This window comes from Ptychodera flava, chromosome 14 (assembly GCF_041260155.1).
Source record: "Ptychodera flava strain L36383 chromosome 14, AS_Pfla_20210202, whole genome shotgun sequence".
NCBI lineage: Eukaryota > Metazoa > Hemichordata > Enteropneusta > Ptychoderidae > Ptychodera > Ptychodera flava.
In genome coordinates this window covers 157,492-176,829 of record NC_091941.1, presented here as the reverse complement: position 1 = coordinate 176,829, position 19,338 = coordinate 157,492, and the positions used below count along the sequence as shown (strand labels likewise).

At 36.9% G+C, this 19,338-nt stretch overlaps 1 protein-coding gene across 1 annotated transcript in view; it reads right to left on the bottom strand.

Moving 5' to 3' along the window:
* Positions 1-19,338, bottom strand: part of LOC139148870 (UTP--glucose-1-phosphate uridylyltransferase-like) — a 40,256-nt gene that overhangs the window by 8,959 nt on the left and 11,959 nt on the right. Inside the window, 7 exon segments of the mRNA XM_070720298.1 lie at positions 774-907; positions 11,535-11,603; positions 12,900-13,033; positions 13,957-14,048; positions 14,051-14,138; positions 17,178-17,206; positions 17,209-17,284. Coding sequence (XP_070576399.1) covers positions 774-907; positions 11,535-11,603; positions 12,900-13,033; positions 13,957-14,048; positions 14,051-14,138; positions 17,178-17,206; positions 17,209-17,284 — 622 coding nt within the window.

Here is a 19,338-nt window from a genome sequence, read left to right as displayed (position 1 = left end):
TTATGACATGCCAGCGAAAGTTTTATAAATTTCTTCCAGGTCACTGATTTTAAAATTTTACACAAAACTTGTGTGAGCATGCATAAATTTATCATAAAAATATAATAGCAATTTGCAAGAGAATGTCATCTAGTCTTTTATAAGACTCATGTTTTAGTGTTGAAAAGTGATAAAAATTCAGTTCACAATACATCACAGTTATCACTTCATTCACATGCAGTGAGATATAGTATTCTAAAATGCACATCTCCTGAACTTAATTACAAATATTCTTCATTCTTTCTCGCGTGGTACATTTAAGCAATAACCCCCCTGACAAAAACCGACAGTGCCAAATATGGCAAAGTGCCAAAAGTACAGTGAGACATTTCTTAAATGAGGATGAAAAAGTCTACACCTGTGTTTGCAAAATACTAATTATTAAATTAACCATTCTATTTATTTTATTATTTTATTTATTGACTACACCCAAAATTTCCCTGAAAGATTAATGCCCTCTCCTTTATTGGTTTCCGCATAACCCTCTCTGCTGGTTTTGGGGCCCGTTTTACCACTGCTAAAACACTAAAACAGTATTTTAGCATCGGTGGAATGAGCTCTTGTCCAATCAGAATGGCGCATGGTAGCATGATATAGTATAATTTATTATTACTATCTTTCAAAGTTATCACATGTGATCATCTACTTATATAACTGCAGAACAATCATTAATTTCTGATCATTATTCATAAGATTTGCATCAACTACATAAATTTCCCGAAATCAAAGGATACTTATATCAACAGTGGCTCCTAAATTATCTATGTTTGAGATGAACATAAATTCTTTGCCCTGTCGTATGAAGTGGTCCAATAATCCTGAGTTGTAGAATGATTCATAAATGTCACCATGGCCAGGTGGATACCATCTGTACCAAAAGAGAGAAAAATGATATGGTTTTATTCATCAAAGGTTTTATGAGATGGATACCAACCGCAGGGCAGAGGGACAAATGAAAATTATCAATGTTACCGTGGTATTGTCATTATTGATAACACAAATAACATTCACTTGCAGTATTGATGTAGTTTAAAGAGAAAGGACGGTCTAAGATTTGTAAGAGTTTGATAAATAATAAATCATAAGATGTAATGTGCCAGTAATAACAGCTAAAGGTGTTTTAAAATGTTCTTGTTTTGGATGGAAAGGCAAAATTTGACTCAAAGAGACTTACAGATAGACAAATGCTCTAATCCATTTGACCTTTTCATTTGTTGTTTTAAAAAATCAAAAGAGCTATGTTAAATTTTCAATAGTGAAAAAAAGAAAAATGCACAGAAAGCATATTCTTCAGTCTGATCAATCCTTGGTTGATTGGCAACTTAAAATTTCTACGATACACCGGTATACACTTTTGCAGCATGTGGAATTACTATCATTTGTCATTCGTTATGAAAATCTCAATGCGGTTTATGCCACGTCAATGATGGTTTTGAAATCTCACAATATAAATAAACATGTAAAATTTTGACTATTTTTACAATGATGAGAATCGTTTATCAATGGAGCAAAATATTAACATGGGGCCCGGGGGCACCGACGTCCTTTGTGCCTCCTTACTGTTTATTATTTGCCATAAATGTGAAATCTGGCAAAAAGTCAAATTGTTTGGACATAAATGAAAGTTAATGTGAAAGTGAATCAAGAATAAGAGATGGAACTCAATAGGATCAACAATATCTAAAACAGGAAACGGTGAACTTATATGATACAGAAGGGGAGAAAATTTAGCCACAAACTATTGTAATATAATGGACAATGGCTAATCTAAACCAAATTACTTAAACTGGATTGTTGGCATTGATTACACATGTATTTATTGTCCATCAAATAGAAAATAAATTTGGGCCATTGACTAAAAAACATTTGCTTGTTACACTCACCACACTTGTACTTAGTATTTGGAGTGTACACCTATCTACAATACAATGATAAAAGTTTGGACTCTGAAGGTCAACAGTGCATCTTTAATGTATGAGACTAAATAAGCCTACCCCTCAAGTATGTAAAGGCCAAAACAATATTTAATTTTGAATTACGTAGTGCAGGGAAGGACATAGAATATGGTGAAAAGCGCAAACTAAATATAAAAACTGAATATACAATTATATGGAAATGTTGTTATACAGTCATGAGTATCTAGTGTGTGCCGAGAGACATATTAAAATTGGACAGTATCATCCTGACCAGAGTTTGTCTGAGTGGTTGTTTCCTTCTGATTTTCTGACACGGTGATAGGTACAAAATATTATGTTATTCACCATAGTTAAGCAACATAGCTTGCATTTTGTTCACAGTAGAACTGAGTTTTACATGTAAGATAACTTTCTCATAAACTGTAAATTCTGGCTTGTGGCAGCTCAAACGTCGCAATACTACATTTTTTGATATGATATGGAGTGACTTGCACATATATGCAATATGCAGTGACAGTCGATATATTCATAGTAAGAGTCTACTACATTCAAGCATAGTGATGTTGACAACTACATGCATGCCAGTGCACGAAGTAGCCAGGAGGAAATTCTAATAGTCTTTTAGTGGAAATAGGCCCTATAGGTATTAAACCACAGTGAAACAAACAACATTAGTTATCGTGACCTTGCTAAAGTGCAATCTCGGATCATGTATGATCTGATGATCATGCCAAATTACCATGTCGGATTATGCCGTGATTCTGAAGTGCGCGTAAATCGTCAACATAAGCACACATAGACTCTCGCCAGTCGCTTGTACTGCTTGGTCTCGCGTAGCTTTCGGTATTTATACAAGCTCGTGCCTTCGGCACTCGACCTTGCGCCTTCGGCGCTCGATCGCCTACGTTGGATTACTACCGCAAGTGACTCCGGATCCGGTCAAAAGAAGGCACGAGGACTGTCGACAGTCTAAAGCACACACTGTCTTCAACAATGATGCTTCGGCGCTCGATCGCCTACGTTGGATTACTACCGCAAGTGACTCCGGATTCGGTCAAAAGAAGGCACGAGGACTGTTGACAGTCTAAAGCACACACTGTCTTCAACAATGATGTCAAAATCAATGCACAACTGTCGAAATTACCCAAAGTAAGCAACAGAAAACTTAAAGTTATCGCTGTGTCGAAAGGACAGTACATCAACATAAAACGACGCTAGTTTGTTATGACATGGAGGTAGAAGGACAGAGCGAATTCTCTCGCTCTCACCCAGCTATTACTAACGGGCCGCCGGTGGGATTGCCTCGCTAAAGCAATGGATTCGCCGGTAACGAAGGAGCGTTTCGTGCCAAAAAAATACATGACAGTGTTATGTAGGTCATTTCCCCCACACTCATCATGACCTGAGTTCAATCAGTCTAGAACATTCCCAAGGTCACTGCCCTTGATGACCTCACAACCTTGAATTCAATTAGTCATGTTTGGAATGTTCTGGAAAGTTGATTAGTTGTGTAAGGGAGATAATTTTAGAACAGTAATTAGCATGTCAATAAAAGTTCTAGATTGTTCTTACATGCCTTTATAAAAGGGACGTGCACAGCTTCCAGTCAGACTTTTGGGATCGTGTCTCTTGTGTGTTACTAAACTCCAGCAGTAGTCATTCTCAAGACTTTTCAAGACCTTCACTGTCAACGCTGGATTTATACTGTGGTCTTTGTGCAGCTTCAAGCCTGCAAGCCAAAGGACTGTTCATTCATCCAACTGACTGTTACAACTCTGAGACTGGAGCTTTGCCGTCCCAGCTGAGATAAGTAGTCTGTACACTTTTAAAGCTTGTACTCTGTCCCTAACTTAGCAATTAGTTTTGTTTTCGTAATAAATTTTGTTTAAACGGAAACTGCTGAGTTCACCCTTTTGTTCGTTTTCTCTGCACGTAACAAATTGGGGGCTTGTCCGGGATACGAATATTTGAGCCGTTTGACAACATTTTGCCTGCCTTTTTTAAAAACTACAGTATTCTGTGAACTCAGCGAAATTTAATCATGGCGGAATTTAAACCAGAGGAAATGGATGACCTTGATCAGGACACATTTGATTCCCTCAGAAAAGACGACCTCATTGCACTGGCCAATTTCCTTAAAGTAGAAGTCAAAAGATCTATGCGCAAGAGGGAAATACAGTACCACATTGCAAAACATTTAGTTAATTTAGGCCAATTTGAGGAATCCACCTTGAAAGATTATGAGCCCGAGTCTACCTCTGAACTCAGAAAATTAGAATTAGAAATGCAGACAAATTTGGAGATCAAGAAACTAGAATTACAAATGGAAAAAGAGAGACAGGCATTAGAAAAAGAAAAAATACAAATGCAATTAGAAATGGAAGAAAGACAGAGAGAGAAAGATAGGCAGGAAAGATTAGAAATGAAACGTTTGGAGCTTGGACAGTCAGGAAAATTCTTCCCTTCAGACAAGTTTGACATCACTAAGCATTTCAGGTTAGTTCCCCCTTTCCAAGAAAAGGATGTTGATAAATATTTCCTTCATTTTGAGAAAATTGCTCAGAGTCTGAGTTGGCCTAAGGAGTCCTGGTCTATGCTTTTGCAGAGTGCTTTGGTGGGTAAAGCCAGAGAAATTTACATCAGTTGTCAGTAGAGCAGGCTTCAGATTATGATTCTGTGAAGGAATTAATTCTCAAGGGCTATGAATTGGTGCCTGAAGCTTACCGTCAGAAATTTAGGGATTGTGAGAAGGTAAAAGATCAAACTTATGTTGATTTGCTCGAACAAAAGAACAACTGTTTGATCGTTGGTGTTCTTCTGAAAAGGTTAGTCAGAATTATGACAAATTACGACACTTGTTTTGATTGAGGAATTTAAAAGGTGCATCCGGAGTGACATCAAGACGTTTATCAATGAACAAAAGGCAGATATGGTTGCTGCAGGTTTGGCTGATGATTATTCGTAGACCCACAAAACTTCATTTGTCAGCAAACCATCCCAGTCCTTTTCATATGGAAACAATGAAGGGAAATTTAACGCCTCCTTTTCTTTTAAAATTTTTTCAAAGGAGAGTAGAAAATCAAATGACAACGGTTCGCAGAATTCAAGTAACACTCTCATATCATCAGATCCCAAGTCTCAATCTCCTTCTGGCAAACAGTTTGATACACTTTTTTGTAATTATTGTAAGAAAGCCAGCCATTTAATGTCAGATTGTTTCAAATTGAAAAGAAAACGTGAAGGTCAAAGTGGTCAAAGTGGATCTAAGCCCACCGGCTTTATTTCTTCATCAACTCAATTAGAGTCTAATAATGTGTGCAACACATTTTCTGAGGTTAAACCCCTCTTATCCCCAATTAATGAGGTCAAGGTCAATTCTTCTCAAGATAGCATTATGGTATTTTCGAGCCATTTATTCATAATGGTTTTATATCACTTTCTAGTGATTTCTCTTCCGCTACCCCTGTCAAAATTTTAAGAGATACCGGGGCTTCCCAGTCTCTTTTGTTGGCAGATACCCTGCCGTTTTCTGAAAAGTCATTTTCAGGTTCTAAAGTTCTTATTAAGGGGTAGATTGTAATGACTACATTCCTGTTCCTCTCCATAATGTCTATTTGTCTTCGGACTTTGTTTCTGGACCTGTGGCTTTAGGTATTAGGCCTTTTTTGCCTTTTGAAGGGATTCACCTTCTTCTTGGAAACGACCTTGCTGGGGACAGGTCATTACTAATCCACTTGTGACTGATAATCCTAGTTTAGATCAGGATCCAGAGCCAATTGAACAAGAGATACCCGATTTATTTCCTTCATGTGCTATTACTCGAGCCATGTCAAAGAAAACTTCCGAGAATCAAAATACTCTCAAAAATAATGTCACAGATGTTGACTTAAATGACACCTTTCTCAGTCAGGTGTTTGACACGGATCATTCCGTTATCCCTCGTGGATTTGAAACTTCCAGTAAAACTTCTGCTGACCAAAGTCAGACATTTTCTAGATCAAATCTCATTGCAGAACAACACAAAGACCCAGATATTTTGTCTTTGTTTGACAGGGTAGATGATGAAGGTAAAACTTCAGATAGCTCTGTTTCCTATTATACAAATCTGGTATTCTCATGCGTAAATGGAGACCTCCAGATGTTTTGGTTGATGACGATTGGGCTATAAAACATCAAATTGTGGTTCCAAAGCCTACCGTGCTGAAATATTGCGCCTGGCCCATGAAACCCCCTGGGCTGGTCACTTAGGAGTAAGGAAAACTTATCACAAAATTCTCAGTCACTTTTATTGGCCTAATCTCAGGCAAGATGTAACACATTTCTGTAAAACTTGTCACACATGTCAAATGGTAGGAAAGCCGAATCAGACCATTCCAAAAAGGCCCTTTACAGCCAATTCCTGCATTTCAAGAACCATTTAGTAGGATACTAATAGACTGTGTTGGGCCCCTACCAAAAACAAGATCAGGAAATGAGTACATGTTGACAATTATGTGTACATCAACTCGGTTCCCAGAAGCCATACCACTGAGAAATATAAAGACAAAGACTATAGTGAGAGCTTTAGTCAAATTTTTCACTTTATTTGGCCTCCCTAAATGTGTCCAGTCCGATCAAGGCTCCAACTTTATGTCTGGAATTTTTCAACAAGTAATGGATCAGCTAGGCATTAACAGTATAGGTCATCCGCCTATCATCCAGAAAGTCAGGGTGCTCTTGAGCGATTTCATCAAACTTTGAAAAACATGGTTAGGACCTACTGTTTTGACACAGAGAAGCAGTGGGATGAAGGAATTCATTTTCTGCTCTTTGCTGTTAGAGAGTCAATTCAAGAGTCTCTTGGTTTTAGCCCATTTGAGCTTGTATTTGGACAACAGTCCGTGGCCCACTTAAGCTCGTTAAAGAGAAATTCCTATCAGACGATGATGATTGTCTGAATATTTTGCAATATGTCTCAGATTTTCGTACAAAGCTCTCTAAAGCATGTGAATTAGCCAGAGAAAATCTTGAGTCATCTCAGCATCAATGAAAACCAAATATGATAAAAGCACCTCAAAACGGAAGTTTGAACCAGGTCAAAAAGTTCTTGTTCTACTTCCAATTCCTGGCAAACCACTCCATGCTCGTTACTTTGGGCCATACCTAATTGATAAAAAATTGAGCGATTTAAATTACATCATAATAACACCTGACAGGCGAAAACAAAAACAGCTATGTCACATAAATATGCTTAAGCCATATTTGGATAGGGATAATCCTACTATAACTCAGCCTGTCAGTGCAGTCAGTTCAAACCATTATGAAGATAGTGATACTGAAACTGACTTGAGTGAAAATACTCTAAACTCAAAGCTGGGCTCGGTCAAGCTTCAAAACTCAGAAATCCTGGAGAAGCTGGAGTCTACAAAGTTGGCACACCTCCAGCCAGAACAACAACAACAGGTGAAAGAACTGCTCCACGAATATAAACACCTATTTCAAGATGTTCCAACGAGGACAAACGTCATCTATCACGACGTTGATGTTGGGGACAGTAAGCCTGTAAAACAACATCCATACAGACTGAATCCAACAAAAGCGAAATATCTCCAGGAAGAAGTCAAATACCTGCTGGACAATGACTTTATTGAACCCAGTAAAAGTAACTGGAGTTCGCCGTGCATACTTGTTCCCAAATCAGACCACAGTTATCGTATGTGCACGGACTTTAGGAAGGTCAACACTTTAACAAAGACAGACACTTTCCCAATCCCGAGGATTGATGACTGCATCGACCGAGTGGGAAAAGCCAAGTATGTGACAAAATTTGACCTACTGAAGGGATTTTGGCAAGTCCCTCTGACGGATCGTGCTCGTGAAATATCCGCCTTTGTTACACCAGACGGATTGTTCCAGTACAGGTGATGCCATTCGGAATGAAGAACTCTCCGGCAACGTTCCAACGGATGATCAACGACGTCATATCCGGGCTAGATGGGTGTGCAGCCTACGTTGACGACGTCGTCCTGTATAGTGACACCTGGGAGGAACACATCAAGCTCATGCGGAAGTTCTTTGAGAGACTGAGTAAAGCAATGTTGACTGTCAACCTTGCCAAATCTGAGTTTGGTTGGGCGAGGGTGACTTACCTCGGACATACTGTAGGACAGGGTGAGGTAAAACCTGTTGATGCCAAAATCAGTGCCATTTCAAGTTTTCCCATACCAAACTGCAAACGACAACTGATGCGCTTTCTCGGTATGGCTGGTTACTACAGAAAATTCTGTCCAAATTTCTCCACAATTACTGAGCCTTTGACTAACTTACTTAAAAAGAAAGTAAAGTTTGTTTGGTCAGAGCAATGCCAACAGGCATTTGATACACTTAAAGCCATACTGCAAAGTGCTCCAGTGTTGTCTGCACCAGATTTCACTTTGCCATTCAAATTAGCTGTGGATGCTAGTGATACGGCTGCTGGTGCTGTTTTATTGCAAGAGGATAGTCATGGGTAGATCATCCTGTTTGCTATTTTTCACGCAAATTTAACAAATCCCAGAGAAACTACTCTACAATTGAAAAAGAGTGTTTATCTTTGATATTAGCTTTACAGCATTTTGAAGTTTATGTTACTTCTTCAAATCAGCCAATAGTGGTTTATATTGATCACAACCCTCTTGTTTTTCTGCAGAAATTTAAAGGCAAAAATCAGAGATTGCTAAGATGGAGTTTAATGTTACAGGAGTTTAATCTTGACATTAGACATATCAAAGGCAGAGACAATTTAATTGCAGACTGTCTCTCTCGTATTTAGAAATTATTGTTGTTCACTTTCAAGAAATTTTATTGTTGTTCACTTTCAAGAAATTTTACTTTAGAGTAAAACAAATTTGAGTACTTAAATCCTTTTCAAGATTACATTTGTAAAAGAAAGATTTTTCTTTGAAAAATTTTCTTTTTTTGAAGAGGGGGTGTGTTATGTAGGTCATTTCCCCCACACTCATCATGACCTGAGTTCAATCAGTCTAGAACATTCCCAAGGTCACTGCCCTTGATGACCTCACAACCTTGAATTCAATTAGTCATGTTTGGAATGTTCTGGAAAGTTGATTAGTTGTGTAAGGGAGATAATTTAGAACAGTAATTAGCATGTCAATAAAAGTTCTAGATTGTTCTTACATGCCTTTATAAAAGGGACGTGCACAGCTTCCAGTCAGACTTTTGGGGATCGTGTCTCTTGTGTGTTACTAAACTCCAGCAGTAGTCATTCTCAAGACTTTTCAAGACCTTCACTGTCAACGCTGGATTTATACTGTGGTCTTTGTGCAGCTTCAAGCCTGCAAGCCAAAGGACTGTTCATTCATCCAACTGACTGTTACAACTCTGAGACTGGAGCTTTGCCGTCCCAGCTGAGATAAGTAGTCTGTACACTTTTAAAGCTTGTACTCTGTCCCTAACTTAGCAATTAGTTTTGTTTTCGTAATAAATTTTGTTTAAACGGAAACTGCTGAGTTCACCCTTTTGTTCGTTTTCTCTGCACGTAACAACAGCAACAAAAATACAATCACCGTGAACTTCATATTTACAAAACATCATCAAATAAATGCTAAAAGCTTCAAAACGTCAAAATTCGCACAAGACCGAGAAACAAGACAGCGTCGGTTTGATTTTTCAAAGTCCTTGCCAGGAGCTGGTCCTTGCAAAACAACTAACGCTAACTTGTTATATGCGCATGCGCATAATAAGAGAGACCCATTTCATTCGGGGGGGGGGGGGGTATGCAGGAAGTGGGTATGGGAACTTTTTTTGTCAGAGAGACAGCATTTTTTAATTTCAACTGTCACACCTGCATCAATTTTTTTATCAAATGGAGTAGCAGTGCAATTTTTCAAATTTAAGCCAGTGTTTCACATATCACAGGATGGTTTTATATATTCATTTTACATTCCAACGAATGAAAACAAAATGGAAAGTCTAGTATATATACAACTTTAAATTATAGAACACTTTTTTGGCAAATCAACAGTGATCAGTACTATACCTGCTTTTCTTTATAACAGTCAATTCCTTGTAAGTTCTCAGGGGAGATGTTATCTTTTGTGGTCAGAGAAACAAGGCTCACACATTGTATTTCATTAAATTTGTTATTCCTCAATTTTTCTTTGACAACTTGTAATCTTTCTAACATATTTATGTTGAGAGAATACTATATTGGTTTTTACACTAGTTTATTGATTCCTGTCTTGTGTTTTCAATTTTCACAATGTACAGAAGTCAAATAGTCCCATCTAGATATTGCCTGTACCATTGAGATATTGCAACAGAAATCCAGAAATATGATTTCTTGGGTCAGAAAAGGGAAGGAAAACATCGAGTGCACTGAGGTGTAAAGTAGTAAATGCTTATATCATAAGTGCTGGGAAAAAAAACACATGAGAATTGCTTGTGGTAAAAACATTTGCGCTGCCTATGGCAGCATGCTAGCAAAGAACACATGAGAATGAATTTCCAAAATTTTGCTCGTTTCACCTGCATTATGACAATTCCTTTTTATTTATTTCTGTCTGTTATGAGTATTTTTTTTCTCAAGCCATTACAGGCTTATTTTTTTCTTTTATTTCACCTGGTGACAATTTTTTTTCTCAAAATCCTCCATACCCCCCCCCCCCACAAATCAAGTGGTTCTCCCCTAAGTGAGTCCCTGACCTATGCGGGCCAGTGGATTACTTCCTCAGTAGAACTGATATGCCTGCCGGTACCATCATTCTTCAGTCGATCAAAGGCGCCTTTCGTACCAAAAAATACACGACAGCCGCAAAAGTGCATCACTGTCAACGTCATAACTATAGAATATATTGAAATGCACAGTGAAACGTTCACAAAGTAAAAATGTTCCCACACCGAGAAACAAGATGGCGTCCGATCGATTCTCAACTCAGATTTTGTCCTAGAGTTGTGCGCATGCGCAGACGGTAGCTTTAACGAAAGCGAGTCAAAATCAAGTAAATATAAATAAAAATGGATAAAAATATTGTTTAAAAATAATACAAGGCATGTATCACCAAATTTTGAACATTTCTGACGGCATTTCAACTATACGAACACCCATGCCAAATATCACAATAATCAAATCAGTGGTTTTGAGGAAAAATTGAAAATAGTGGTTTCCACAAAAAAGCTAAAAAAGTGACTTTAAAATGATTCAATCAAAAAAAGAAAAAAGACCGTTTGAGATACATGCCAAAGTGACCACCAGACCAAATTTCAGAAAAGTTACTGAAGCGTTTCTGAGATACCTGCGTCCACAGCATACGGCCCACTGTATGCAACAACAGAGGCCGCGTCATCACATTAGTACTTTGGGCCAAAGGCCCAAAGGACTAATAAAAACCTGTCAAATATGAGGTGTTATTTTAAAAGCACAAAGAGGTCAAATAAAAATATTTATGAGATCACAGTAAATTGCTTTCAAGGTTGAAAAAGTGTATTTGATAAAAGAACATGTAAAATGGGACAGCAACAACATATATGCTTAATCAGAGCTTGTGGTTATCACGGTTTAGCAGTTTAACACAGTGGGATATTGTTTGCTGGTTTACTTACGCCTCAAGGTCATTATTATTGACCGACTTTGCTATTGGTAGTAACGATTCCTTGTTTATTCTGGGATATCTGAAACACCAAGATAAAAAATGGTGTGTGTGAGAACACATGTAAACACTAGAGAAAAATATTTTTCTGGAAAACAGAGAATGTGAAGGTTGCTAAAAAAGGAACAATGAGGTCATGGACCACATCCTGAGGAACTATATATATAATATCACAAAGATTATGACCTCTAGCAGTCAGTACTATTTAATTCCTGTGATAGGAACCTTCATAAGATCAGATTTCACAGAAAACACTGCATGACATCGCCTAATTGGGAATTTCATTTAACTAAAAAGTTAACAACATTGCTTGCAATCTCCCTCCTGAGAAGGTACAAAATCAAAAAGCAACTTGAGTACTTTATCAACTGCATGTACATGAATCATACCAGTAACTGTAAGTGTAATGTTCATCTTCTGTAATTCCTATGATCTCTATTATTAATAAACACCACCAATATGAACCGTTCACTGCAATGATTATACTTTTCAACTTTTTTCAGTCACATGCAGAATTACATACAAGCTATTGTTTTTAAAGGCAGGGTCAGCAGGTATGAGTATGAGAGTTTGTGAGTTAATTTATGACACACTATTTATATGGCAGTGGTTTTACGGTCAAAATGCCAGTCAGTGTGACTGTGTTATGAAGGTTCATCTGACATTTCACAAGATATCTGTTTGGTTTATCACTACATGTCAACTACTCTATATTTGCACTTACAGTAGCACGGATGCTTATTGCAGTTCTAAACCCACAGGTAAAGACCTTTTTAATCCTCTTTCTCCCAAGTGGTTTTTATGTCTATGGTTTGTCTATGAAGCTTGGTAGAAAGAGGATTAATTATTTGTAAAATCACCTTTATGACATTTTTTGGAGACAGATAGTAATAAAGGCCACATCATGGGTGATGTTGCAATAACGTTTTTTTAAGAAGTGATCAAAGTCCAGGGTGTAACATTCTGTATAATGATATGTGTAACAATTTGCATCACAATATGTGTAACACCTTGTGTCATGATATGTATAACACTATGCATCATGACATGTGTAACAAACTGTGTCACAACAGGTGTAACACCTCGTGTCATGATATGTGTAACATACTATATCATCAAAGTCATAACATACTGTGTCACGCCATGTGTACCACATACTGTCATGATATGTAAAACACACTGCCTCATGACATGTGTCACACACTACATCACGACAATCTCCATATCCTCACTCACTGAAAAGCAAAAATTCAAAACTGACCTAACTTTTGCTTGATTTCCAACTTAATGCACATAACTACTTTATGATATTTCATACCTGCTTTGATTGAAAGTAGATATACGGACGTCAACTGCGCTGTATTTCCTGAGGATTTTCTTGGTGTCCTCATCTGTATTGAAGGAGTTCATTAATACCAGTGGAACATCACAACCATACTCTTTGTTCAGATGCTGCAAGTAACGAAGTTCATAAAAAAATTTGAAAATTTTTTTTTGATAAGTACAATTATCTTGTGGAAATGAAATCATTGAATACTGCAGAACATTATCTTCAACCAGACAAAATCTTCACTGCTGTTACAGCTAGATCACAGGTTTCACGCTCAAACAGGTCTATGGTGTCTCTTCAAGGACACTCATAGTCTTTTTGCTGAGTTTCTTGCATAACAGATCTGATGGAGGCATGAGCAATTGCATGTATCTCTCAATATTTCAAGTTTTACATTCAGGATGGAAAAGGCATGACTGGTATGGGTTGGTATTACAGCTGGTTTCATTTAACATACACTTCTGAGGGATTTTGCAAACGAGTGGAGTTTGCCGATGCTTTTTGTTACATTACTACAGTGGCCAAAACATGAAGTGAAAATGCAATGAGGCATCATGGGTATCTGGACAATTTGAACTCAATGGAAATTCTTCATTTGTAATGAGGTCTATCAAAAAATCCTACACAGGAAAAGCTCATTCTTGTAACATGCCAATGGGGCTAACTGGTGTATGATACCATGGTTTCATTATTAATATGCAAAAGTAAATTATATTGTTTCAAAAGTTTGACAAGACTTTGAAATTACTCTTACAGAAATGGTAAAGTTGCTGCTTTGTCCACAAACTGCAAAGAGAAACAATAATACACAGGGAACAAGTTTGCCAATCTTCAGTCAATAGCAGCCAATGTTATCATGGTGCACATAATGCTATGATTGCAATCAGCTCTATGCTTCCAAATGCTAGCAATTACATTTGTGTAGCAACCAATATTGGCATTCATATTTGGGAAATAACGTTTACATGCTGAATATTAGAATTGACATTGAGTAATAAACATCTGTTTGCTGAATACTGCAGCACTTTAATGTTCAGATACTAACCTCTATTTGCTGAACGGTCAAATCCAAGAAAGTAAGGTCACTACGAACACTGATTACACTCTTAGGGCCTTTGCATCCCATGCTAGTCCCAAGCCACCATTTAACTTGACCACTACCAGTTTGTCCAACATGCCTGTGATGTTATCGGCATTGTGTTGCTGTAAATCATTGTAATTGATCACCTGGAATTGAGAAGAAAAACTGGTTTACATGGAAAGATGGTGGCCTAGTTTTAATAGAGAGAAATAAAGTTTGGATTGCTTGAAGAGGATAAGTAAGTTAGTATTTACTATAGTGGCACACTTTCACATTGTTAAATACATATATAAAGCTAAATCCTTTACAATATATAGAAAGTAATTCATGAGAAATTCCAGCCAAGTGTTGGCTTATGATAATTAAGGGACATGTTTACACTACAGCTACCAGTGAGTTGGTACCAGAACTGTAGAATACAACAAAACATACAAACTTTTGTATGCTTGTAAACTTTGTCTTCTATGAGTTTTGTTGTCATCAAATTTCACAAGGGTACTTCTCAAACTTCAGATGGACGATAGGAAGAAGATACTATCATGCATTAATTGTTGCAGTATCTCAGGGCTCGAAATTAGCGGTAGTCCCGCGTCCACAGACTACCAACTTTTCCCTGGGGCTACCAAAGTCCACGACATGGTAGCCCACTCGGACTACCAAAGCTTGGGACATGAAATACTTGGCCAGCAATGTCCGTCACTTTCGGAAGAACTTCATACAGTCAACATGCAGTTTCATTTGTTTGAAGCAATTATCCTTTCATCTGTGAAGAGTTTTTTCTGGTGACTATTACAATTTTCACAGCTATGTTGTTATTTTCACAAGATGCATCGGGTGTTTGATACTAGAATTTTGGGTTGCTTTTCCGTGTGCAGTCTTTGCATGCCAGTTCACACTATGCTGTTGATCGGCAGCATACAAGACGTACTTGGGTCAAGTTTTGGGGTTTTGATGCTAAAATTTCACAAAACTGTCGCTTCTATATCAAGAGATTGTGTAATCAGTTTGATTTGAAATAGTAATATAAAACACTGTGTCAGTTAGGCTTGGCTGAGTTTCTTTGTCTTTTATCTATGGTTGTCGATCAGTAAAATGTATTACGTTCTGTATAGAGAGACTCGTTTGTAACAAGGCATGCCAGTTCATAAAGATCATGAGAATTTTTTTTCTGTTTTTCTTTACTCAAGTTACAATTTCTTTGGATGTGTAAGCCGATTTTGAAAGTGATAGAAAGTGTTAAAATGTACATAAATTAGCATAAATTAGGCGTTCGTGACACATAACATGGGATTTCTCGAGTTGAAGCCCCTAGTTTTACTGCTATTTTGTGTTGCTGAACCGGGGTTTATACTCGGACGAGTAAAGTAACCCTAAAATAAAATATTCATGGACTACCAGCCACTGTCACTGGGCTACCAACTTCAGAAAATGGTAGCCCAAGTGGACTACCAGGGTAAAAAGTTAATTTCGAGCCCAGTATCTGTACCTTGGGCTTTTGTTTGAGGTAATATCACAGAGGAATTTTTATGTCATTCTGGAGGGGTGTTAGTCATGTGAGGGGGTTTCAAGTTTTCTGACTTGGTAAGCCGGGTTTGTTTGATAGTTGACTATGGAACCAAAAAAGCAATGATGTAACTCAGGTTCTCTCACTGGCGTCCGCAATTTGTGTTCCTGTTTGATCAGTTATTTGCAATCCAAAAAGATTCCCAAATTTCCCTGTCCTAAAATTGATTATCTACAGGTCCCTAATGAAAGATGTAACAAAAGATGAGAATATATGACCTTGATTGATAATGGAATTGAAATCTGGCAAATGAGAAAAACTTTATTACTTGAACAAAATTTCAACCCTGTTTGAGCCACATTTCTGTGGATGGAACTTGGTACAAAGATTTCTCTGTTTGTAAACAGCAATTGACATTTGATGTTTTTTTCACTATAATTTTTGTTTCATACGCCCATTACAAGCTCTTCCTTTACTTTTACAAAGCATGCTCAAACACCTAGCTGGCACAGTGTCTACCGGTATATGTGTGGAATGTAATGTTTTGTATACCAGTACATTAGAACTTCAGACCAGTCAAGAATTCATTTGTCAACAATAACAGTTTACACATATACAGGCTGAGTTGACAAGTTCTACTCTGTGTATCTCAACATATTTCTGACAGTTAAACATGAAACTGTAGTTGACATTAAATACAAAAATAGGAGGAAAAATCATCACAAGTTTGGGGTACTGACCCTTTAAGCTTATAAGACAAATCTATACAAATTTTAACCAGAATGAAACAAGTGATTTTATTAAATAATGAAGTTTGAGTGAAATGTCAGTATTTTATTCAGTTGTTGAGTTGGTACATTTAAGGACGCAATGAGGCCAGTTCTCTAAATCTGTACTTTTCTGCTGACTGTTGCATGATCATCAAATCTGTTACACACTGGAATATTTTAATACATCCGGTAATGCATCCCATTCACACCAATGAACAAAAAGCCATCAAAAGCAGGTAGCCAGATGTGACAGTGTGCGGACAAACATACTTTTCTCTGGTTTGAACAATTTCAGGATTAATTATTGACGTATTTGTAAAAACAGGAATTTACGATAATACTGCAGGCTAATTCTGAAAACTGTTTCACTTGCATTTGTGAAAGCCTTTAGGTGAGCTTCAAAATACTGCTAGAGTAAAGTATAAGATTTTCAAGGACACATTATTTTTGATATTTTTGAATACGCTTTGACAAAAACATACAGTATCTCATATGAAAATACTATGAACAAACAAGTTATCATCATCTTTGTTCATTGCTCCAATTGTTTCTGGTCTTTCCAATATAACAAGAATCAGAACTCTATAATGGACAATTTACAAGGTGAATGTTAATAGTCAATGCTGTTTCCAGTGTCTCTTACACAGTAAGCTAAATGTTTGGTTTACTTATAACATGACAAAATACTTCAAAAACAAACATTTTACAAAGGGCGCTTGAACAACAGTATTATTGTTCTTTTCCTGCAGTATCTATAGAATAGAAAGTAAGGTAATGATTTGATTGTTAAGAAAATTTGAATATTTGGATTTGCTACAATGCTTCTGTGTGACATTTTAAGAAAAAGTACATCAGCTGAATTTAACAAAACAGTCTGGAATATTTAAACAATTGTATTTGCGTATACTTACAGCTCCAGGAGGCAATGGTTCGATGTTTCCCATTCCACTGAGGGTCCTTTCTCTCGGAGGAAACGATGAAACAAGTTTTTAAAACCTTCAAAATTCTTCTTCGTTTCCTGTTTGATAAAACATGAAAAGGTGAGAAACCAAATGAAATTGCCGAGATCTTCCATCAAAAATTTTCATTAATGAAAATTAGTGAAACCTGAGAATTCTGATAGTTTGATACTGAAATTAATTGAAAGCTGTATGATAACAACATTTTCTACAAAATGGTTGTCAAATATTGATTTACGAAAGTCAAATTTTGAAGTGTACATCATAGCAAAATTCACTTGATGAAATCCAATGAATAAATTCAGAGATATCTTAGTTCAACAAAAAATCTAATATATCATGTGGTCTTGATGTTAATCATATTTGCCCTCTTTAAAGTTTCTTTAAAGGTGGAGCCTCCCTTTAAAAGGGTGCGAAGCTGTGGCGGTGTTCATTGTGTAAGTGGACACCAAACAGTCAACATGCGGGTACCACGCTCCAGAAAATGCCACATTTTAGTTTTTTCCGGCCGCAAAAACACTTCTAGACTGCTAAGCAGCCAGCGCGAAGCTGCTGCCGATTGAACTCTGTGGTTATATTCAAATTCTAACGTGACTGGAAGACATTTTTTTAGGAAATTTGAACGTTGGTGGTGGGGAATCAATGACCTTTGGCGATTTGAACAGACTGTCAATCAAACGCTTGTGTAAACTCTGTTTGCAGGATTTGCAAATGGTGACAAAAGGTGAAATCAGTTTGTGTAATAAATGTTATTGAAATCAAACATTGTACCGGTCAAGTCTTTGACTGGGAGGAGAACTCCATTAATGCGAGAACCTGAGATTGAAAATTGCGGCTTGAAGATGGTAGGTACATGTACATGTACCTGAACTGAATGACCTAAACTTTTGCTCAAAAATTTCCTCAAGGAAACTTAAAGCTATTCTCTTTCAAAATCAATAATGAAAATCAAGGTCACCATGCAAATTTTGTACAAAGGAAACAAATTATCTCAAAATTTACAGATATTTGAAAGTCACATATCTACAGGAAGATACCGTATTAAATTTTCATACAAAAGAAAAGGAAGATGGTGACAAGTTCATTTACATAGTAGGATTCAAAATGGGTCCAAAGCAGCATACATGTACCAGCAAATAATTGTAAAAACACAACAGTCTAAATACAAGATGTCCTGTCATATGCACTAGCACTTCTCTATGGCTATCACAGTTTATATTCAATGTACCATTTTCCTATTCATTGTCATCCATTTGAGCAAAATCATTGCCAACAATTTTCTTTTTAATTTGACAATTACACAAAAGTCCATTACACTAAACAACATACAACACATAATTCTCCTGAATTACCAGTTTTATTTTATAATTGTAAGGGAATGATACATTAGAAAACCCATTGCTGGGTATTTTTTGTTTCTACAATCACCAAGTAACAGTTCACATATGTTTGTAAAGGTACCAGCACAAAAAATGCATTTGAATTGAACCATACGTCCACTAAGTAAAGAGACCAATATATTAGAAGTGCTCACAAAAATGCAGACTGTGGATGCAAACTGACAAATTTTTAGATCAGAAATAAAAGTACTTGTCTTTGCCAGCCAGCCATTGATCAATTGACTGTGGAAATGGAAGCAGAATGCTCATTCATTTGCTCTAATTAATGATCAGATCGACATTAGAGTCTGTATAAAATACTTGCGATTTTACACATTCATTGTCATCAACAACAAAGACTCAAACACTTCTATGTTTTGTTAGATGTCCAACGATTGATATTTCCATTGAAAGACACACAGATGTCCACTGATTGGTCATTTGAAAGATACAAGATGTCCAATGATTGGTCATTTGAAAGATACACAGATGTCCAATGATTGGTCATTTGAAAGATACAAGATGTCCAATGATTGGTCATTTGAAAGATACACAGAAGTCTGATGATTGGTCCACAAACCTCAGTGACAACCTTTAAAGACAGTCAACTTTTTTATCAGCACTCAACATTATTAGAGAAGTATATGACTAGTACAGTTACACTTGAATTATCATAAACTCCTGTATCATTGCTTGATCTTGATGGAAAGGAAATGACTACATACATGTGAATA